We start from the raw sequence: 22,915 nt of genomic DNA on the forward strand, positions 1-22,915 counted from the left end.
ACCAATCGATTAGTCAAAATTTTACAAACTGCAAAACTCCAGAAAAATCAATCTTACTCTTTTAATTTGCATAAGTTTATTTAATTTTTAAAATTACATTATGTAATAAATATAAAATCAATTATTACTCGTCAGTGTTGTTATTTTATTTATTTCTTCTTTAAATTGCTGGATTATTGGTTGCTGCTTTTTATAGCAATGTCTTCAATATCTGTTTTGAAATTTATTATCGAACATTATTTTAGCTTGAATTGGTTCATCATCTGTACAAAATAATTAAAAAATAAAAACTGTAAAAATAATTTCAGCGTTATATAAATGCTACAATTATTATTACTTTATACAAATGTGATTCTATAAAGTATTAGTTATACTTATATATTTTATACATATAATAAATGCAAAAAATGACTTAATATCCGAATATAATGTTAGATACAAAAATAACTAATTTAAATATTTAAATATATATAATTTATAATATTATTCATATATTTATAGCATAAATTTATACCTTGTTCATCTTCTTCACTTACTGTTGTGTTACTTTTCATATTATCATATATGTTCTTTATAAGTTTAAATATACTACTTTCTATTTCCGCGTCATCATCAAAATCTGTATACAGAATGATTAAAAAAATAAATATTAAAATATTTTTAGTACCATATAAAACCTTGTTCTACAATCAAATGTATTATAAATTGGATCATAACGTTATTATTATTAACTCATAAAATTATTATTATTAAATCACTGATATTCGAATGTCAAAGTACTCATATCCGCGAATATTATACACACCTTTACACGATTACTGAAACACGATTTTGACAAACTATCAACTATAATTAAATAATATACTGACAATATTTAGTTATTATATGTGTACATAATAACAACAGTTTTAATTTGAATTAACTTAAATATTTATAATATATTTATGATGTACATAAAAATCTAACATCTACTTTTTAATATTTATTGGACACAAGAGTATATAATTACAAAAATAGTACAATCATAAAAAAATAGTATAATTAAAAAAATATACTTAAAATTATTTTACCTTGTCCGGTTTTTGTAATTTGATGTTTTTTCATTAAGTGATGTTGAAAATGACATGATAATTGAACAAAACTAGACAAATTACATTCCGTGCATTTTAGTTTTACATCGTCTACAAGTTCATAATATTTCCATATAATGATATTTAATGCACTTTTTTCATTGTTAATTTTAAAATGTTTTCTGAAATGTGTATAACAATACGCCATATTGAAATAAATTGGATATTTTTTTTTACAATCCTTTTGTTTACATTGTGCTCGCACTTTTTTTTTATCGCTTTCTATTGTGCAGTGTTTCATCCACCAGATTTTGCGTATAAATTTTGCTATTAAATAAATAAAAAATAACAGTAACATATTATTAATGTTATAATTTTTCACTCAGCAATATACGTAAAGATATATATATATATATATATATATATATATATATATATATATATATATACATATATACATATATACATATATATCTGTTTTGTATGCAGTTAAATTGTTGATTAAGAAAATTAACACACATACAACATAGATGTTGTGTTTTTCTTATTGTGCTTTTATGTTTAATACATAAAAATAACTTAACACTTATAAATTTACTTTTACGATTTATCTTATGTTTCTTGGTTTCTGTCTTCTTCTTTTGGAACATACATTTTATAAGATTTTTATAAGATGATATAAGACTTCTATCTGCTTCCGCTTCACTACTAATTCCTTGGTTTATTTCACCTGCATATAGAATAAAAAATAAATGCTAAAATATCTTTAGTGTTATAAAACTTTATTAAGTTATTATATCTGTGTGTAATATTAAGTTTAATTAATTTATATATTTATAATATTCTTAAAGCATATAAAAAGGTTAAATATCTATTTTTTTAAATGTTTATTGTATATAATAGTAAATAATTAAAAAATATATAATTACAGAAATTGTACTATGTATAAAATTAGTTTTTACCTTGTTTGCTTTCAATTTCACTTTTATGTGTTTGTGTTAAGTGCGTTGAAAAATCTTGCTTGATTTGTATTTGAATATGTTTATGACATTCCAAACATTTTAGTAGTATATCGTCTTGAAGTTTAAAATATTGCGAGATATTATTTGATACATTTTCTTGTCTGTAAATTGCCGAATGTTTGAGCTTAAAATGTCTACGGTAATTTTTAAAAAAAACTCGTTTTTTCTTTTCTTTATCTTTACAATATATACATGTTCCCATATCGTTTTCTATTGTGTAATGTTTTATCCACCAATGACTTTTTATCACTTTTTCTTCCGCTTTAATATTATATTAACATAGTTTTATTAATTTATCTTTTATAATTTAAATATCCATCTTTTTACATCTTTGAATATTATTTGAACGAAATAATTTTCTAATACGCAATTATTTTTAATACTTGATTTTACACATTTTTAATTATATTCAAATAATGGATGTAAAAAAATAAAATATTTTGATAAAGTTAGTTATATTTACCAAATAAATACAAAACAACAGTAATGTAACATTAATGTTATAGCAGCAACATAACATTAATGTTATAATTTTTCATTCAGAAATATACATAAAAAGATATTTATTATGTTATATTGCAGTTAGATTATTCGATAAAAAATTATTTCATAGACGTTATGTTATTGTTGCTCTATGTTTAATGGGTAAAAATAACTTAATGTTTAGATAAGAATATTTTAACACTTATACATTTACCTCGTTTAATTTTTTCATCTATCTTCAGGTTTCGGAACATACTTTTTATAAGATTTGATATAAGATTTATTCTATGTGTTTCCGCTTCACTATTAATATCTTGGTTTATTTCATCTGCAATACAGAATAAAAAATAAATGTTAAAATATCTTTAGTGTTATCAAATTTTATAAAGTTATTATATCTGTGTGTAATATTAAGCTTTATTAATTCAAATATTTATAATATACTTAAAGTATATATAAAAGTCAAACATCTATTTTTTTAAATGTTTATTGTACATATTAGTAAAGAATTAAAAAGGATATACTTAAAGAAATTGTACTATATATGAAATTATTTTTTACCTTGTTTGCTTGTAATTTTATGTATATTTTTCAAGTGCCTTACAAAGTTTGTGTCGAAATATATCGAAACAAATTCATCACATGTCACACATTTTACTAGTATATCGTTTTGAAGTTTAAAATATTGCAACATAATACTTTTATTTTCTTGTATGTGAATTATCGAATGTTGCTTTAAATGTCTCTTGTAATTATTCAATTGAAACATAACTTTATTTTCTCCTTTATTACAATAATTACATTTTGTCATATCGTCTTTTATTGTGCAATGATTTATCCACCAAGGGTCTTTTTTCATTTTTTCTTGCGCTTTAATATTATATTAACATAGTGTTATTAATAAATATTTTATAACTTAAATATCCAAAAGTTTAGATTTTTGAACATTATTCAAACAAAATAATTTGCTAGTACGCAATTATTTTTAATACCAGATTTTACAAATATATTTATCAAATAAATAGAAAACAACGGTAATGTAACATTAATGTTATAGCAGTAACATAACGTTAATGTTATAATTTTTCACTTAGAAATATACATAAAAAGATGTGTATATATATTGCAGTTACGTTGTTGAATAAAAAAATTAGTAAATAGATATTATGTTTTTGTTGCTTTAATGGGTAAGTATATCTTAAATAATACTTATAACATAATTTACCTTCTTTAATTTTTTCTTCTATTATTTGTTTTTTACTAGCCTCTACTTTTTGGAATACGTACTTTGTAAAATTTGATATAATATTTTTTATATTTGGTTCCACGTCGCTATTTATTTCTTGATTTTGTCCATCATCTGCATGTAGAATGATTGAAACATAAAGGTTAAAATATTTTTAGGTCAGTAATATATCCTATATCTACATTTAATCTCATTATTTATTTTAATTATAAAATTCTTATTATTAAATCACTATTAACCGAATATCAGAGTTTTCAGATCCGGAAATATTATTTATGTGAATCTTTTTGTTTGCGACTACTTAAACACGATTTTGACAATCTATCAATTATAATTAAATAATATAATAAAATAATAATTATATTATTATGCTTAAAATATAATAATATTAAAAATATTTAGTTATTATATCTATATATGATATTAGCTTTAATATAAATTATCCTAAATATTATTATATAACATATTTATAAATTTACAATAAAGGTCAAACATCCGTTTTTTAATATCTTTTTCTATATAAAAGTATATGTTTGAAAAAATAGTACAATACATAATATACATAAAATTAACTTCTTTACCTTGTTTGTTTTCAATTTTACTTTTATGAATCTTTTCTAAGTGATTTGGAAAACTACTTTTTAATTTAACTTTGATAGGAAATTTGCATGTCATACATTTTATTTCATCGTCTTTGCATTTAAAATATTGCATAATTTTATCTTGTGATTTTCCTTTTATATTAAATTTCGAATGTTCTGTTGTTAGGTGTGTTTCGAAATCCGTTGCATCAATTGAAACTCTATCACATGTGTCATCACAATATCTGCAATGTGCTTCATCGTTTTTTATTGTGTAATGTTTTATCCACCAATGTCCTTTTTCCATATTTTCTTGCGCTTTAGTATCATATTAACATAGTGTTATTAAACTAAATCTTTCATAAATAAATTTTTCGTATAAATTAATTATTTATATAAATTAATTATTCATATATATTTAGATCATGGACTATAATTTAAATCAAATTCTTTTGTATACAATTATTGTATTTGAATACATAATTTTGTTATTAATTGTATTCAAATATAATATAATATAGGTACCATTAATTACATTCAAATTATTAAATCCATAAAAATTAAAATTTCAAAATTGTAGAACTTTTACCCAAAACGTTGTTTTCTGATGTACTCTTTTTCTCGTCTTCTTCTGATGAGGCATACTTTCTCTTCTTGCTATTTTTTTCCATATCTGCTTGCGTATTAATAAATATGATATTAACACTATCTATTATACAACTTATGATATCGAACACAAGAATAGAACTGTTTCGTCGCAACGTATTCGTAGAATATATTTGTTAAGAAAGGTCACGAAAGGAGATACTATTTTTCTGAAAAACATAAATATTGATACACAATTTAAATCTGACTAATGTTTGTTTTGTATCTAATTATTTAACTATCTCCTGAAATTCACGCTATTTACCAACATGAGAAATAAACTTAAAAATAAAATTATTTGAAGAGTAAAAACTAATATCGGTTCAGCAATTTTTTTATTTATTTTGTCATAGGATACGAACAGAACATCGAACTAATTAAAAATTATGCATCTTCAAATCAAATCACATTCTTTTTGAACTTAAATATTCCTTTAAACTTAAGATCTACGGGACTAATATACATATAAATTATTTTAAATTATGTAAAATTTTAATTATAATTTGTTATATGCGCTGCTTGTGTATAATTATGTTTTTATGTCTTTTAAAAATGTTTTTTATATTTACATTTTTAGAAAATATTGAAGAAATTTTAAAAAATACTGAGATACTTTAAAGGTTGTACAATTAAAATTTCAATATTTAGACAATAATATAAGAAATAAAATATATTAAGAATATAGACTTTAATCGAAATATGTATATACCATAAAGTATTCAAGATTTATTTATATTTATCTAAACAATTAGTCAAACTTTGATATAGCAAATCTGAGTTTTCACAACTGTTTTCATTGCATGTGGTCTCCTCAATTTAGCTTTTATATGTAATAAATTTTTTTAATTACAATAATTTTTATTAAAAATCATAGATTTTAATTAATTTGTGATAATGGAATCTTAAAAAACTTTTTGAGTTTCAAGCTGCATATCAAATTATACATGTGTATTGTAAATATTTCGTAAGTTTTCGTAAGACGTAAGTACGTTTAAATCAAATGAGATATAAAGTAAGTATTATAGAATTGTTAATAGAAGTATGTTATGATAAAGAATATTTATTTATACAAATGTATAATGTTTTATTGTGTTATTAGTAGATAATATATACAGAATGTCTTTGTAAAGATGGACAGTTTCTCGTGAGCATGTAGAGCAGGTAAAAATTTCTATAAAATTTTTTTCTAAAATGCATTTCTACCGAAATATGTGTCTCTAAAGTTTAAATTTACGAATCATTTTTCTTAAATAACTTTTATATTACTTTGTAGATCTTAATAATAATGTATAAGAACTGTTTTTATTATTAAGTAGAAATTTTTAAAATAGGATGATAAATTTTTTTTTTTTTATTATTTCGGAAAACATGACTATGAGTTTGTTTCTTATTTATTATAAATTTTTAAGAGCCAAAACTCTTTATCATTCATTCTAGATTTATAAAAAATATATAAAGAAAAATTTATAAAGAGATATTTTTTCGAGAATATGTAGAAAACGAATGATCAGTGTGCTAAAAGTATAGAATGTAAATCAGCGCGTGTACAATTTATTATAAATTTTTATGAGCCAAATTACAAAATCCAGCTCTTTAGTACCAATTTTAACAATGGAAATAAGAAATATAAAGTTGAAAAAATATAAATTTTTCGAGGCGTAGTTTACTGACAAATATCATTGTCTATACTTAAAAGGCAGCAGTGCAGCTAACGATAGATTATATTGGTAGAACCGATGTATGATAAGAAGAGATAATAATACCGTCTTTATTTCTATGGCGATGCAATAATGTGCGTACAAACATATATCGAGTGACAGTTTATTTCTCAATGTGATAGCTATGACATCTGAGTTTGCTTATCACTCTTATTGATTCTTAATGGACTCTCTAATACGTGTCTCTTAACGATAGACTAAAATAATTTCCGCTTTTTTATTAACTTTTTAATTATTTTTTTACTTTATTATTGTTCATTTTTTATTTACCGTAAGTAAATCTTTTAAATATATCTTTTTATAATTATTTTTAATATTTATTGATAAACTTAGTTCTCAAAAAATTGATAAAATAGTCACGTGGCAAGATTATCGTAATCATTGATCAATAAGCATATCAACGGATCGAAAATCAATTCTCTGTTGTTAGGATCGGTTCGTACAAAAATCGAATTGAAAAGAATTAAAGATAAAAAAAAAATCGATTTCCTGAAAAAAAAGAATCAACATCACTTATCACTATTTTGTACACCCAGCGTTAGGAATAAATTTGTGAGTTTCAAAGCACATTTAGGTGTGTGTGGTTGTGAGCTCTGTAATCGTATCAATTATTACATTATATGTTATGTTTATTAATTTATATATTATATACAATTATTTATATAAAATATATATTAATATGCATATAAAGCGTCGCGGTAGCGTTGTGACGCCAAAACAAAAAAAAATTTTTGATAAAATATATATTATTTATTTATATATTTATTACAATTTATAAGCAGAGGGTCTTTGTTATATCCACTTGTGCGTCACAAGTTGAGCGACGGTTGTGTGCGATTTGTTGTAATTATCTCGTGCGTTTCAAATCTATATGATGGGTTTCTTCTTGGTCATTGTTTTTTTCCAATTTTGCCATTATAGCATTATATTGAGAAGTGCATTTCTGTACTTTTGTTTACTTTGTATCGGAATTACCATTATCTCGTGGCATTTTATTTGAAAGTGACATACACTGAATAATTTTACGAAGATGTTGCTACGTAGGATAGTCATTACTTTATTACCGTATTATTATTTTGCGTAAATTTTAATTTTATTAATTAAAAGTAACATAAAAAACAAATTATATCGATTATAAATACGTCCGAAGAAATTACAAGTTATAAGTAAAAGTAAAACCAAATAGTCACAAAATATAAAAAAGAGGGGATAGAGAATACAGATTAAACATAAAATTAATACAAAAATATAATAAGAAACATGTATAACAAGAAAATTATAACACAAACAGCAGTCTTCACTGGACTTTCTTCAGTGCCGAATTAGATAATGATAAAGTAATAATAGTTAAAATACAGATAAAAAAATAAATAAATAAAAATACAAAAATTGAGAAACCTGATGATGTCTAATTGTAAGTCGCGTTGTTAATTATTATTATTAATGTTAAATCTTTTCTGACACACATTAGTTCAATATTCAAATATCCACCAACAAAGTTGTGACAAAAACTTGTGGAAGAACAAAATAAAGTCACAATGGTAAGTCGCCTAGAAGGATATTATTTATAATTTTTTATTTTACAATAATTTTTTGTGGTAAAAAAACCGATCAAATTTAATTAATGGACTCACCAATGAAAGATCCAATACAGATATACAAAACGCTCAACGGACTCGCAAGGCTCACTATTTAAAATCTATGTTCCGTCCCAGTCAGAATTATCATTCTCATCATTTCTTTAGTTCATAATTACGAAGCTTTAGGGATAAGATCTTTCGCGTTTAATTTTTAAATTTGACTTTACCTATTTATATATAAGTTCACTTGCTCCTTAAACTCTTATATACCTCGTTTATAATGTATAGCATCAACGAAATAATATGTATAAAATAATATTAAAGATTTCCAATTTCTTACAGACGCTTATATTTTTTAAAACACTCGCGATCATTAATATCCTATTAACAAATATTATGGCTAAAATAAAAAAGTAAATCAAAATTCAAAATGTTGAATTAAAGCATGGAGAAACCATGTCCACGACAAATATTAGTATAAAGAATATTTTTATAATCAACTTATATATATAGTAATTTAAATCAAAATAATACTTTATAATAATATAAGAGAGAAATTTTTTAGATATAAGTACTTTTTCAAATCATCAGATACAATATAATCATTAATAAATAAAAGCTTTGCAAACAAATAATAAAGGGAATAAACTCCATAATTTAATTTTTTCTGCACTGTTTTGATACCATTCGGCGAACAATGCTGAAACAAAATGAAAAATTCCTATTTTTACAAAATACACTTTGCACTTTTATTGGATAGTATATTTGAAATTATTGGATAAATATTAATTTTGATCGAACCTTTATCGTCGCGATTCGTGATCCAGCCGATCACAGACTGTCTCTTATTCTGTCGTTTTAACCACGCATTTAAAGGCTCAAAATATTTGAGCATGGCACCAGCGTCTACTCTATTTACTCTACCTCTTGTCATTTGCCTGATGACATCTTGCCATGGTCTGGAAGATCCCATCGACAGAACGTCTCTGTATATATAATTACACAAACATAGTTTTAGCGATGGTGTATTTATTTCCATTAAAAACACTATTTAATTGCTTTCACAAAATTCACATACGATAATAATCGACCTGCTTCCCGTGATCTGTAAATATCGCAAGTGTGCAATTCACCTGTGTGACCAGAAATATCACACAATGACTGGAACAGTTGAAATTGTAAGGCAATGCTTACAAATTATCTAAAAATTAATAAAAATATAAAAATAATATATTTCTCTTTAATGCTACCTTCAGAGAGTAACAGTAAACATACATGTATTTATTTTGTATACTTACTTGACATGAAGACTGTCCGCTGGAATATCATACTTGAATGCTGGATCGAAATTCCTTTCAGATCTAGGTACATGTGAAACAATACTCTGATATTGCAATCTTAATTCCCACCATTGTGCTGTCATATCTTCCACGCCATCGCTAAAGACGTGCCATCTCCACTTGAAAAAAATAAATGCATGCAATTTATGATTATTAAATTATATATATATATATATATATATATATATATATATATAATAAAAACAATTCTCTTACTCAAAAGATTATGTCATGAAAAACTTACGTAAACATAGAAAGTACAATAACTGCTACACCTACCATGCAAATTATAAATTAATTATTTAATTATTTGTTACCTGATCAACTATATGAGCGAATGGCATATAAGTCACTTTACGGAGTGCCATTAACATCAGAAAACTGATGCTGCTATCATAATCGCTTGTTATATTCTTGTACAATCCGATTTTATGCAAATGTTGCGGAGTAAAGACAGATAAGCCAATCGCATCGCTAACAGCTTCGTAAAATCTTAATTAAAAAAAAAATATAATTAGAATATACATATAATACACCATATTAAGTTTCAAAATACAGATAAAAAAAAATACCTGGCAACGCTTCATTTCGGAATAAGAAACACGCAAGTACATTATTTATAAGACTTGATGAATTACATGATGTGATCCTGTAACGATGATACCTTTCTGCAAAAGAAAATAAACTTTAATAATGCATTGTTAATGTTACACAATGTCCAATGTCCATAAACTTACCAGGAAATGTTGACTTCCAACGTGTTGTTGTATTGACATGACACGTGTAACATGCGGACAATGGCAGATATTTCGTTAGAAATGAGACAGTGCATAAATCGGAGCTAAGTCTCAGTCCGCGGGCCAAGATTAGATCCATTTTCGAAAAACACCACTTAACCAACAACAATCATAAGATTCTTATGTCACAGTTTGTCACGTGCATAAGAAAAGGTTTTGCGTATCGAAAACTTACGAGGAAGTTTTTCAATCGTTACCGTTGCAATTTGTGTCTTCTCAAGCTGTGAAATATTCATATAAATATATTTACAAAAACATAACTTGACATGTCACATCATGTTGCAACTAATCATAAATGTTAAGGCGAATAAAATCTTGCAAGTATTGACATCTATAGTTTGGAACTAGTAATAATATAGCAAGTTTACCCGTTGTTCATAACACCAGAGCGACGATAATGTAATTTCACGTGAAAATTTTCACTGTTTATTTTTTTCAAATTTCCAAATTTTACGTGAAACTTTTCAAGGTGCACTTTAAGAATTATAATTATAATCTGTATAATTATTACGTTAATAAAGATCGTTTTATATTTAAAGAAGTCTCCCTTTATTGCATGTGCGCGAATGTGAGAAAGGAAAGCGAATAGTTGCGTCGCGCGCGTTCGGAAAATAATATCGATAACGTTCCGCGGACGTAACAACATAAATATTCTTGTGATTATAATGCTACATGTATCTTTAATATGTAGTTTTTATTATGGTATAATATACATATTACAACATTTTATATAAAAATAATAATTTATTAAGTACTTATTTTATATAAAACTAACAAAATATAAGTCAAATTGTAATCAATTCTTTTCTTTTTTTCAACTACCACCAAATCGAGCCAGTTGGATAATTTTTCATATAAATAGAATAAAAAAGATTATTCTTAATTTTTTTTAAGAGAATTGTTTGAAAGATTTATTAAAAAAATTCATTACAAAATTTTTAGTTAATATATAATATGTACTAGTATAACACATAAAAATCGGAAAATAAATATATATAAAATACTCCTTTAAACTCTCTCTTTATGTGTAATTTCTTTTTTTGATTTGATTTGAACTGTAATCAGTTATAAAATACTTTAGTCTCCGAAATTTACTTCCGTACCGATCTAACAGAAAATTATAACGTGGTATAACGAACTTGTTCATTATAAGTTATTCTCAAATAGCCACTACATTAGATTATCAACGAAGGCATTTATGCTATACACTATACACATTCCGCTGTACCTATCGGATTAGATAATATATATAAAACTTTTCATATTCTATTTTTCATTAAACGTATAATAAAAATATATCGTTTATCAATCGATTAGTCAAAATTTTACAAACTGCAAATTTGCAGAAAAATCAATCTTACTCTTTCAATTTGCATAAGTTTATTTAATTTTTAAAATTACATTATGTAATAAATATAAAGTCAATTATTACTCGTCAGTGTTGCTATTTCATTCCTTTCTTCTTTAAATTGTTGGATTATTGGTTGCTGCTTGTTATAGCAATGTCTTCAATATCTGTTTTGAAATTTATTATCAAACATTATTTTAGCTTGAATTGGTTCATCATCTGTAGAAAATAATTAAAAAAATGAAAACTGTAAAAATAATTTAAGCGTTATATAAATGCTACAATTATTATTACTTTATACAAATGTAATTCTATAAAGTATTAGTTATACTTATATATTTTATACATATAATAAATGCAAAAAATGACTTAATATCCGAATATAATGTTAGATATATAAATAACTAATTTAAATATTTAAATATATATAATTTATAATATTATTCATATATTTATAGCATAAATTTATACCTTGTTCATCTTCTTCACTTACTGTTGTGTTACTTTTCATATTATCATATATGTTCTTTATAACTTTAAATATACTACTTTCTATTTCCGCGTCATCATCAAAATCTGTATTCAGAATGATTAAAAAAATAAATATTAAAATATTTTTAGTACCATAAAACCTTGTTCTACAATCAAATGTATTATAAATTGGATCATAACGTTATTATTATTAAATCATAAAATTATTATTATTAAATCACTGATATTCGAATGTCAAAGAGTACTCATATCCGCGAATATTATACACACGATTACTTTACACGATTACTGAAACACGATTTTGACAAACTATCAACTATAATTAAATGATATACTGACAATATTTAGTTATTATATGTGTACATAATATCAGTTTTAATTTGAATTATCTTAAATATTTATAATATATTTATGATGTACATAAAAATCTAACATCTACTTTTTAATATTTATTGGACACAAGAGTATATAATTACAAAAATAGTACAATCATAAAAATAGTATAATTAAAAAAATATACTTAAAATTATTTTACCTTGTTTGGTTTTTGTAATTTGATGTTTTTTCATTAAGTGACGTTGAAATTCATGTGATAATTGAACAAAACTAGACGAATCACATTCCGTGCATTTTAGTTCTACATCGTCTACAAGCTCCAAATATTTCCATATAATGGTATTTAATGCACTTTTTTCTTTGGTAATTTTTAAATGTTTTCTCAAATGTTTATAACAGTTTGACATATTGAAATAAATTGGAAATTTTTTTTCACAATCCTTTTGTTTACATTGTGCTCGCACTTTTTTTTTATTTTTTTCTATTGTGCAGTGTTTCATCCACCAGATTTTGCGTATAAATTTTGCTATTAAATAAATAGAAAATAACAGTAACATATTATTAATGTTATAATTTTTCACTCAGCAATATACGTAAAGATATATATATATATATATATATATATATATATATATACATATATACATATATACATATATATCTGTTTTGTATGCAGTTAAATTGTTGATTAAGAAAATTAACACACATACAACATAGATGTTGTGTATTTCTTATTGTGCTTTTATGTTTAATACATAAGAATAACTTAACATTTATAAATTTACCTTTTCTATTTATCTTATCTTTGTTGGTTTTTGTCTTTTGGAACATACTATTTATAAGATTTTTATAAGATGATATAAGACTTATTCTATCTGCTTCCGCTTCACTACTAATCCCTTGGTTTATTTCACCTGCATATAGAATAAAAAATAAATGCTAAAATATCTTTAGTGTTATAAAACTTTATTAAGTTATTATATTTGTGTGTAATATTAAGTTTAATTAATTTAAATATTCATAATATTCTTAAAGCATATAAAAAGGTCAAATATCTATTTTTTTAAATGTTTATTGTATATAATAGTAAATAATTAAAAAGTATATAATTAAAGAAATTGTACTATGTATAAAATTAGTTTTTACCTTGTTTGCTTTCAATTTCACTTTTATGTGTTTGTGTTAAGTGCGTTGAAAAATCTTGCTTGATTTGTATTTGAATATGTTTATAACATTTCAAACATTTTAGTAGTATATCGTCTTGAAGTTCAAAATATTGCAAGATACTATTTGATACATTTTCTTGTTTGTAAATTGCCGAATGTGTGAGCTCAAAATGTCTACGGCAACTTTTATTGTTAAAGAAAACTCGTTTTTTCTCTCCTTTATCTTTACAATATTTACATGTTACCATATCGTTTTCTATTGTGTAATGTTTTATCCACCAATGACTTTTTATCACTTTTTCTTCCGCTTTAATATTATATTAACATAGTGTAATTAATTTATCTTTTATAATTTAAATATCCATATTTTTACATCTTTGAATATTATTTGAACAAAATAATTTTCTAATACACAATTATTTTTAATACTTGATTTTACAAATTTTTAATTATATTCAAATAATGAATGTAAAAAAATAAAATATTTTGATAAAGTTAGTTACATTTACCAAATAAATACAAAACAACGGTAATGTAACATTAACCGTTATGTTATTGTTGCTCTATGTTTAATGGGTAAAAATAACTTAATGTTTAGATAAGAATATTTTAACACTTATACATTTACCTCGTTTAATTTTTTCATCTATCTTCAGGTTTCGGAACATACTTTTTATAAGATTTGATATAAGATTTATTCTATGTGTTTCCGCTTCACTATTAATATCTTGGTTTATATCATCTGCAATACAGAATAAAAAATAAATGTTAAAATATCTTTAGTATTATCAAATTTTATAAAGTTATTATATCTGTGTGTAATATTAAGCTTTATTAATTCAAATAATTATAATATACTTAAAGTATATATAAAAGTCAAACATCTATTTTTTTAAATGTTTATTGTACATATTAGTAAATAATTAAAAAGGATATACTTAAAGAAATTGTACTATATATGAAATTATTTTTTACCTTGTTTGCTTGTAATTTTATGTGTTTCTTTCAAGTGCGTTACAAACTTTGTGTGGAAATATATCGAAATAAATTCATCACATGTCACACATTTTATTAGTATATCGTTTTGAAATTTAAAATATTGCAACATAATACTTTTATTTTCTTGTATGTGAATTATCGAATGTTGCTTTAAATGTGTCTTGTAATTATCCAAGTGAAATCTAACTTTAATTTGTCCTTTATTACAATAATTACATTTTGTCATATCGTCTGTTATTGTGCAATGATTTATCCACCAAGGGTCTTTTTTCATTCTTTCTTGCGCTTTAATATTATATTAACATAGTGTTATTAATAAATCTTTTATAATTTAAATATCCAGAATTTTAAATTTTTAAATATTATTCCAACAAAATAATTTGCTAGTACGCAATTATTTTTAATACCAGATTTTACAAATATATTTACCAGATAAATACAAAACAACGGTAATGTAACATTAATGTTATAGCAGTAACATAGCGTTAATGTTATAATTTTTCACTTAGAAATATACATAAAAAGATGTGTATATATATTGCAGTTACATTGTTGAATAAAAAAATTAGGAAATAGATATTATGTTTTTGTTGCTTTAATGGGTAAGTATATCTTAAATAATACTTATAACATAATTTACCTTCTTTAATTTTTTCTTCTATTATTTGTTTTTTACTAGCCTCTACTTTTTGGAATACGTACTTTGTAAAATTTGATATAATATTTTTTATATTTGGTTCCACGTCGCTATTTATTTCTTGATTTTGTCCATCATCTGCATGTAGAATGATTGAAACATGAAGGTTAAAATATTGTTAGGTCAGTAATATATCCTATATCTACATTTAATCTCATTATTTATTTTAATTATAAAATTCTTATTATTAAATCACTATTAACCGAATATCAGAGTTTACAGATCCGGAAATATTATTTATGTGAATCTTTTTGTTTGCGACTACTTAAACACGATTTTGACAATCTATCAATTATAATTAAATAATATAATAAAATAATAATTATATTATTATGCTTAAAATATAATAATACTAAAAATATTTAGTTATTATATCTGTATATGATATTAGCTTTAATATAAATTATCTTAAATATTATTATATAACATATTTATAAATTTACAATAAAGGTCAAACATCCGTTTTTTAATATCTTTTTCTATATAAAAGTATATGTTTGAAAAAATAGTACAATACATAATATACATAAAATTAACTTCTTTACCTTGTTTGTTTTCAATTTCACTTTTATGAAACTTTTCTAAGTGATTTGGAAAACTACTTTTTAATTTAACTTTGATAGGAAATTTGCATGTCATACATTTTATTTCATCGTCTTTGCATTTAAAATATTGCATAATTTTATCTTGTGATTTTCTTTTTATATTAAATTTCGAATGTCGTGTTGTTAGGTGTGTTTCGAAATCCGTTACATCAATTGAAACTCTATCACATGTGTTATTACAATATCTGCAATGTGCTTCATCGTTTTTTATAGTGCAATGTTTTATCCACCAATGTTCTTTTTCCATATTTTCTTGCGCTTTAGTATCATATTAACATAGTGTTATTAAACTAAATCTCTCATAAATAAATTTTTCGTATAAATTAATTATTTAATAAATTAATTATTCATATATATTTAGATCATGGACTATAATTTAAATCAAATTCTTTTGTATACAATTATTGTATTTGAATACATAATTTTGTTATTAATTGTATTCAAATATAATATAATATAGGTATCATTAATTACATTCAAATTATTAAATCTATAAAAATTAAAATTTCAAAGTTGTAGAACTTTTACCCAAAACGTTGTTTTCTGATGTAATCTTTTTCTCGTCTTCTTCTGATGAGGCATACTTTCTCTTCTTGCTATTTTTTTCCATATCTGCTTGCGTATTAATAAATATGATATTAACACTATCTATTATACAACTTATGATATCGAACACAAGAATAGAACTGTTTCGTCGCAACGTATTCGTAGAATATATTTGTTAAGAAAGGTCACGAAAGGAGATACTATTTTTCTGAAAAACATAAATATTGATACACAATTTAAATCTGACTAATGTTTGTTTTGTATCTAATTATTTAACGATCTCCTGAAATTCACGCTATTTACCAACATGAGAAATAAACTTAAAAATAAAATTATTTGAAGAGTAAAAACTAATATCGGTTCAGCAATTTTGTTATTTATTTTGTCATAGGATACGAACAGAACATCGAACTAATTAAAAATTATGCGTCTTCAAATCAAATCACATTCTTTTTGAACTTAAATATTCTTTTAAACTTAAGATCTACGGGACTAATACACATATAAATTATTTTAAATTATGTAAAATTTTAATTATAATTTGTTATATGCGCTGCTTGTGTATAATTATGTTTTTATGTCTTTTAGAAATGTTTTTATATTTACATTTTTAGAAAATATTGAAGAAATTATAAAAAATACTGAGATACTTTAAAGGTTGTAAAATTAAAATTTCAATATTTAGACAATAATATAAGAAATAAAATATATTAAGAATATAGACTTTAATCGAAATATGTATATACCATAAAGTATTCAAGATTTATTTATATTTATCTAAACAATTAGTCAAACTTTGATATAGCAAATCTGAGTTTTCACAACTGTTTTCATTGCATGTGGTCTCCTCAATTTAGCTTTTATAATATGTAATAAATTTTTTTAATTACAATAATTTTTATTAAAAATCATAGATTTTAATTAATTTGTGATAATGGAATCTTAAAAAACTTCTTGAGTTTCAAGCTGCATATCAAATTATACATGTATTGTAAATATTTCGTAAGTTTTCGTAAGACGTAAGTACGTTTAAATCAAATGAGATATAAAGTAAGTATTATAGAATTGTTAATAGAAGTATGTTATGATAAAGAATATTTATTTATACAAATGTATAATGTTTTATTGTGTTATTAGTAGATAATATATACAGAATGTCTTTGTAAAGATGGACAGTTTCTCGTGAGCATGTAGAGCAGGTAAAAATTTCTATAAAATTTTTTTCTAAAATGCATTTCTACCGAAATATGTGTCTCTAAAGTTTAAATTTACGAATCATTTTTCTTAAATAACTTTTATATTACTTTGTAGATCTTAATAATAATGTATAAGAACTGTTTTTATTATTAAGTAGAAATTTTTAAAATAGGATGATAAATTTTTTTTTTTTATTATTTCGGAAAACATGACTATGAGTTTGTTTCTTATTTATTATAAATTTTTAAGAGCCAAAACTCTTTATCATTCATTCTAGATTTATAAAAAATATATAAAGAAAAATTTATAAAGAGATATTTTTTCGAGAATATGTAGAAAACGAATGATCAGTGTGCTAAAAGTATAGAATGTAAATCAGCGCGTGTACAATTTATTATAAATTTTTATGAGCCAAATTACAAAATCCAGCTCTTTAGTACCAATTTTAACAATGGAAATAAGAAATATAAAGTTGAAAAAATATAAATTTTTCGAGGCGTAGTTTACTGACAAATATCATTGTCTATACTTAAAAGGCAGCAGTGCAGCTAACGATAGATTATATTGGTAGAACCGATGTATGATAAGAAGAGATAATAATACCGTCTTTATTTCTATGGCGATGCAATAATGTGCGTACGAACATATATCGAGTGACAGTTTATTTCTCAATGTGATAGCTATGACATCTGAGTTTGCTTATCACTCTTATTGATTCTTAATGGACTCTCTAATACGTGTCTCTTAACGATAGACTAAAATAATTTCCGCTTTTTTATTAACTTTTTAATTATTTTTTTACTTTATTATTGTTCATTTTTTATTTACCGTAAGTAAATCTTTTAAATATATCTTTTTATAATTATTTTTAATATTTATTGATAAACTTAGTTCTCAAAAAATTGATAAAATAGTCACGTGGCAAGATTATCGTAATCATTGATCAATAAGCATATCAACGGATCGAAAATCAATTCTCTGTTGTTAGGATCGGTTCGTACAAAAATCGAATTGAAAAGAATTAAAGATAAAAAAAAAATCGATTTCCTGAAAAAAAAGAATCAACATCACTTATCACTATTTTGTACACCCAGCGTTAGGAATAAATTTGTGAGTTTCAAAGCACATTTAGGTGTGTGTGGTTGTGAGCTCTGTAATCGTATCAATTATTACATTATATGTTATGTTTATTAATTTATATATTATATACAATTATTTATATAAAATATATATTAATATGCATATAAAGCGTCGCGGTAGCGTTGTGACGCCAAAACAAAAAAAAATTTTTGATAAAATATATATTATTTATTTATATATTTATTACAATTTATAAGCAGAGGGTCTTTGTTATATCCACTTGTGCGTCACAAGTTGAGCGACGGTTGTGTGCGATTTGTTGTAATTATCTCGTGCGTTTCAAATCTATATGATGGGTTTCTTCTTGGTCATTGTTTTTTTCCAATTTTGCCATTATAGCATTATATTGAGAAGTGCATTTCTGTACTTTTGTTTACTTTGTATCGGAATTACCATTTTCTCGTGGCATTTTATTTGAAAGTGACATACACTGAATAATTTTACGAAGATGTTGCTACGTAGGATAGTCATTACTTTATTACCGTATTATTATTTTGCGTAAATTTTAATTTTATTAATTAAAAGTAACATAAAAAACAAATTATATCGATTATAAATACGTCCGAAGAAATTACAAGTTATAAGTAAAAGTAAAACCAAATAGTCACAAAATATAAAAAAGAGGGGATAGAGAATACAGATTAAACATAAAATTAATACAAAAATATAATAAGAAACATGTATAACAAGAAAATTAAAGCATAAACAGCAGTCTTCACTGGACTTTCTTCAGTGCCGAATTAGATAATGATAAAGTAATAATAGTTAAAATACAGATAAAAAAATAAATAAATAAAAATACAAAAATTGAGAAACCTGATGATGTCTAATTGTAAGTCGCGTTGTTAATTATTATTATTAATGTTAAATCTTTTCTGACACACATTAGTTCAATATTCAAATATCCACCAACAAAGTTGTGACAAAAACTTGTGGAAGAACAAAATAGGGTCACAATGGTAAGTCGCCTAGAAGGATATTATTTATAATTTTTTATTTTACAATAATTTTTTGTGGTAAAAAACCGATCAAATTTAATTAATGGACTCACCAATGAAAGATCCAATACAGATGTACAAAACGCTCAACGGACTCGCAAGGCTCACTATTTAAAATCTATGTTCCGTCCCAGTCAGAATTATCATTCTCATCATTTCTTTGGTTCATAATTACGAAGCTTTAGGGATAAGATCTTTCGCGTTTAATTTTTAAATTTGACTTTACCTATTTATATATAAGTTTACTTGCTCCTTAAACTCTTATATACCTCGTTTATAATGTATAGCATCAACGAAATAATATGTATAAAATAATATTAAAGATTTCCAATTTCTTACAGACGCTTATATTTTTTAAAACACTCGCGATCATTAATATCCTATTAACAAATATTATGGCTAAAATAAAAAAGTAAATCAAAATTCAAAATGTTGAATTAAAGCATGGAGAAACCATGTCCACGACAAATATTAGTATAAAGAATATTTTTATAATCAACTTATATATATAGTAATTTAAATCAAAATAATACTTTATAATAATATAAGAGAGAAATTTTTTAGATATAAGTACTTTTTCAAATCATCAGATACAATATAATCATTAATAAATAAAAGCTTTGCAAACAAATAATAAAGGGAATAAACTCCATAATTTAATTTTTTCTGCACTGTTTTGATACCATTCGGCGAACAATGCTGAAACAAAATGAAAAATTCCTATTTTTACAAAATACACTTTGCACTTTTATTGGATAGTATATTTGAAATTATTGGATAAATATTAATTTTGATCGAACCTTTATCGTCGCGATTCGTGATCCAGCCGATCACAGACTGTCTCTTATTCTGTCGTTTTAACCACGCATTTAAAGGCTCAAAATATTTGAGCATGGCACCAGCGTCTACTCTATTTACTCTACCTCTTGTCATTTGCCTGATGACATCTTGCCATGATCTGGAAGATCCCATCGACAGAACGTCTCTGTATATATAATTACACAAACATAGTTTTAGCGATGGTGTATTTATTTCCATTAAAAACACTATTTAATTGCTTTCACAAAATTCACATACGATAATAATCGACCTGCTTCCCGTGATCTGTAAATATCGCAAGTGTGCAATTCACCTGTGTGACCAGAAATATCACACAATGACTGGAACAGTTGAAATTGTAAGGCAATGCTTACAAAATATCTAAAAATTAATAAAAATATAAAAATAATATATTTCTCTTAATGCTACCTGCAGAGAGTAACAGTAAACATACATGTATTTATTTTGTATACTTACTTGACATAAAGACTGTCCGCTGCAATATGATACTTGGATGCTGGATCGAAATTCCTTTCAGATCTAGGTACAGGTGGAACAATACCCTGATATTGCAATCTTAATTCCCACCAACGTGCTGTCATATCTTCCACGCCATCGCTAAAGACGTGCCATCTCCACTTGAAAAAAATAAATGCATGCAATTTATGATTATTAAATTATATATATATAATAAAAACAATTCTCTTACTCAAAAGATTATGTCATGAAAAACTTACGTAAACATAGAAAGTACAATAACTGCTACATCTACACATGCAAATTATAAATTAATTATTTAATTATTTGTTACCTGATCAACTATATGAGCGAATGGCATATAAGTCACTTTACGGAGTGCCATTAACATCAGAAAATTGATGCTGCTATCATAATCGCTTGTTATATTCTTGTACAATCCGATTTTATGCAAATGTTGCGGAGTAAAGACAGATAAGCCAATCGCATCGCTAACAGCTTCGTAAAATCTTAATTAAAAAAAAAATATAATTAGAATATACATATAATACACCATATTAAGTTTCAAAATACAGATAAAAAAAAATACCTGGCATCGCTTCATTTCGAAATAGAAAACATGCAAGTACATTATTTATAAGACTTGATGAATTACATGATGTGATCCTGTAACGATGATACCTTTCTGCAAAAGAAAATAAACTTTAATAATGCATTTGTTAATGTTACATAATGTCCAATGTCCATAAACTTACCAGGAAATGTTGACTTCCAACGTGTTGATGTATTGACATGACACGTGTAACATGCGGACAACGGCAGATATTTCGTTAGAAATGAGACAGTGCATAAATCGGAGCTAAGTCTCAGTCCGCGGGCCAAGATTAGATCCATTTTCGAAAAACACTTAACCAACAACAATCATAAGATTCTTATGTCACAGTTTGTCACGTGCATAAGAAAAGGTTTTGCGTATCGAAAACTTACGAGGAAGTTTTTCAATCGTTACCGTTGCAATTTGTGTCTTCTCAAGCTGTGAAATATTCATATAGATATATTCACAAAAACATAACTTGACATGTCATAACATGTTGCAACTAATCATAAATGTTAAGGCGAATAAAATCTTGCAAGTATTGACATCTATAGTTTGGAACTAGTAATAATATAGCACGTGAACCCGTTGTTGATAACACCAGGGCGGCGATCATGTAATTTCACGTGAAATTTTTCACTGTTTATTTTTCAAATTTCCAAATTTTACGTGAAACTTTTCAAGGTGCACTTTAAGAATTATAATTATAATCTGTATAATTATTACGTTAATAAAGATCGTTTTATATTTAAAGAAGTCTCCCTTTATTGCATGTGCGCGAATGTGAGAAAGGAAAGCGAATAGTTGCGTCGCGCGCGTTCGGAAAATAATATCGATAACGTTCCGCGGACGTAACAACATAAATATTCTTGTGATTATAATGCTACATGTATCTTTAATATGTAGTTTTTATTATGGTATAATATACATATTACAACATTTTATATAAAAATAATAATTTATTAAGTACTTATTTTATATAAAACTAACAAAATATAAGTCAAATTGCAATCAATTC

At 24.4% G+C, this 22,915-nt stretch overlaps 4 protein-coding genes across 8 annotated transcripts; all 4 read right to left on the bottom strand.

Moving 5' to 3' along the window:
- Window positions 1–70: 70 nt before the first annotated feature.
- Window positions 71–5,211, bottom strand: LOC140664465 (uncharacterized). 3 transcript variants are annotated; one of them, XM_072889594.1, is made up of 10 exons: window positions 4,992–5,211; window positions 4,403–4,720; window positions 3,801–3,935; window positions 3,137–3,445; window positions 2,790–2,903; window positions 2,033–2,353; window positions 1,594–1,800; window positions 1,071–1,397; window positions 515–619; window positions 71–263 (listed from the first exon to the last, which is right to left on the bottom strand). In XM_072889594.1, the coding sequence occupies exons 1-10, from the start codon at window positions 5,071–5,073 to the stop codon at window positions 205–207; spliced, it is 1,977 nt and encodes a 658-aa protein (XP_072745695.1). In that variant the 5' UTR covers window positions 5,074–5,211; the 3' UTR covers window positions 71–204. The 3 variants fall into 3 exon arrangements, with proteins under 3 accessions (XP_072745695.1, XP_072745713.1, XP_072745704.1); XM_072889612.1 differs by having other exon boundaries at window positions 74–263; window positions 1,723–1,800; window positions 4,992–5,203; XM_072889603.1 differs by having other exon boundaries at window positions 76–263; window positions 1,669–1,800; window positions 4,992–5,201.
- A 1,346-nt stretch (window positions 5,212–6,557) lies between these two features.
- On the bottom strand, window positions 6,558–10,561 carry LOC140663830 (angiotensin-converting enzyme-like). Its single transcript, XM_072888368.1, has 7 exons — window positions 10,423–10,561; window positions 10,350–10,353; window positions 10,003–10,177; window positions 9,644–9,804; window positions 9,424–9,546; window positions 9,147–9,331; window positions 6,558–9,066 (listed from the first exon to the last, which is right to left on the bottom strand). Exons 1-5 carry the CDS (start codon window positions 10,559–10,561, stop codon window positions 9,543–9,545), a joined length of 483 nt encoding a protein of 160 aa, XP_072744469.1. The 3' UTR covers window positions 6,558–9,066; window positions 9,147–9,331; window positions 9,424–9,542.
- Window positions 10,562–11,424: 863 nt separating this feature from the next.
- Window positions 11,425–17,026, bottom strand: LOC140666841 (uncharacterized). The gene is made up of 11 exons (XM_072894385.1): window positions 16,654–17,026; window positions 16,066–16,383; window positions 15,464–15,598; window positions 14,800–15,108; window positions 14,453–14,566; window positions 13,805–14,131; window positions 13,444–13,572; window positions 12,858–13,184; window positions 12,302–12,406; window positions 11,915–12,049; window positions 11,425–11,710 (listed from the first exon to the last, which is right to left on the bottom strand). Exons 1-10 carry the CDS (start codon window positions 16,733–16,735, stop codon window positions 11,991–11,993), a joined length of 1,905 nt encoding a protein of 634 aa, XP_072750486.1. The 5' UTR covers window positions 16,736–17,026; the 3' UTR covers window positions 11,425–11,710; window positions 11,915–11,990.
- A 1,192-nt stretch (window positions 17,027–18,218) lies between these two features.
- Window positions 18,219–22,412, bottom strand: LOC140667797 (angiotensin-converting enzyme-like protein Ace3). 3 transcript variants are annotated; one of them, XR_012047074.1, is made up of 8 exons: window positions 22,058–22,412; window positions 21,892–21,987; window positions 21,637–21,811; window positions 21,303–21,463; window positions 21,084–21,206; window positions 20,807–20,991; window positions 20,060–20,726; window positions 18,219–19,976 (listed from the first exon to the last, which is right to left on the bottom strand). XR_012047074.1 is itself a non-coding variant. In XM_072896065.1 (8 exons), exons 4-8 carry the CDS (start codon window positions 21,691–21,693, stop codon window positions 20,611–20,613), a joined length of 642 nt encoding a protein of 213 aa, XP_072752166.1. In that variant the 5' UTR covers window positions 21,694–21,811; window positions 21,892–21,987; window positions 22,058–22,208; window positions 22,290–22,408; the 3' UTR covers window positions 18,219–20,610. The 3 variants fall into 3 exon arrangements, 2 of the variants coding, with proteins under 2 accessions (XP_072752166.1, XP_072752174.1); XM_072896065.1 differs by having other exon boundaries at window positions 18,219–20,726; window positions 22,058–22,208; window positions 22,290–22,408; XM_072896073.1 differs by having other exon boundaries at window positions 18,219–20,705; window positions 22,058–22,411.
- Between the last annotated feature and the right edge of the window lie 503 nt (window positions 22,413–22,915).

This window comes from Anoplolepis gracilipes, chromosome 1, assembly GCF_047496725.1.
Source record: "Anoplolepis gracilipes chromosome 1, ASM4749672v1, whole genome shotgun sequence".
Taxonomy (NCBI): Eukaryota; Metazoa; Arthropoda; class Insecta; order Hymenoptera; family Formicidae; genus Anoplolepis; species Anoplolepis gracilipes.

Excerpts from the sequence above, each read along its gene's own strand:
- LOC140664465 (XM_072889594.1), bottom strand. The coding sequence starts at position 5,073 with ATGGAAAAAAATAGCAAGAAGAGAAAGTATGCCTCATCAGAAGAAGAC. Across the intron at positions 4,721-4,991 it reads ATCAGAAAACAACGTTTTGG|CGCAAGAAAATATGGAAAAA; the intron begins GTAAAAGTTCTA and ends ATGATACTAAAG. Across the intron at positions 2,354-2,789 it reads AGATGAAAAAATTAAACGAG|CGGAAGAAAAAGTGATAAAA; the intron begins GTAAATGTATAA and ends ATAATATTAAAG.
- LOC140663830 (XM_072888368.1), bottom strand. The coding sequence starts at position 10,561 with ATGGATCTAATCTTGGCCCGCGGACTGAGACTTAGCTCCGATTTATGC. Across the intron at positions 9,805-10,002 it reads TCGCTCATATAGTTGATCAG|TGGAGATGGCACGTCTTTAG; the intron begins GTAACAAATAAT and ends ATTTTTTTCAAG.
- LOC140666841 (XM_072894385.1), bottom strand. The coding sequence starts at position 16,735 with ATGGAAAAAAATAGCAAGAAGAGAAAGTATGCCTCATCAGAAGAAGAC. Across the intron at positions 16,384-16,653 it reads ATCAGAAAACAACGTTTTGG|CGCAAGAAAATATGGAAAAA; the intron begins GTAAAAGTTCTA and ends ATGATACTAAAG. Across the intron at positions 13,185-13,443 it reads AGATAAGATAAATAGAAAAG|CAAAATTTATACGCAAAATC; the intron begins GTAAATTTATAA and ends TTTATTTAATAG.
- LOC140667797 (XM_072896065.1), bottom strand. The coding sequence starts at position 21,693 with ATGTTAATGGCACTCCGTAAAGTGACTTATATGCCATTCGCTCATATA. Across the intron at positions 21,207-21,302 it reads GCGGACAGTCTTTATGTCAA|ATATTTTGTAAGCATTGCCT; the intron begins GTAAGTATACAA and ends ATTAATTTTTAG. Across the intron at positions 20,727-20,806 it reads CACGAATCGCGACGATAAAG|GAATTTTTCATTTTGTTTCA; the intron begins GTTCGATCAAAA and ends TTGTAAAAATAG.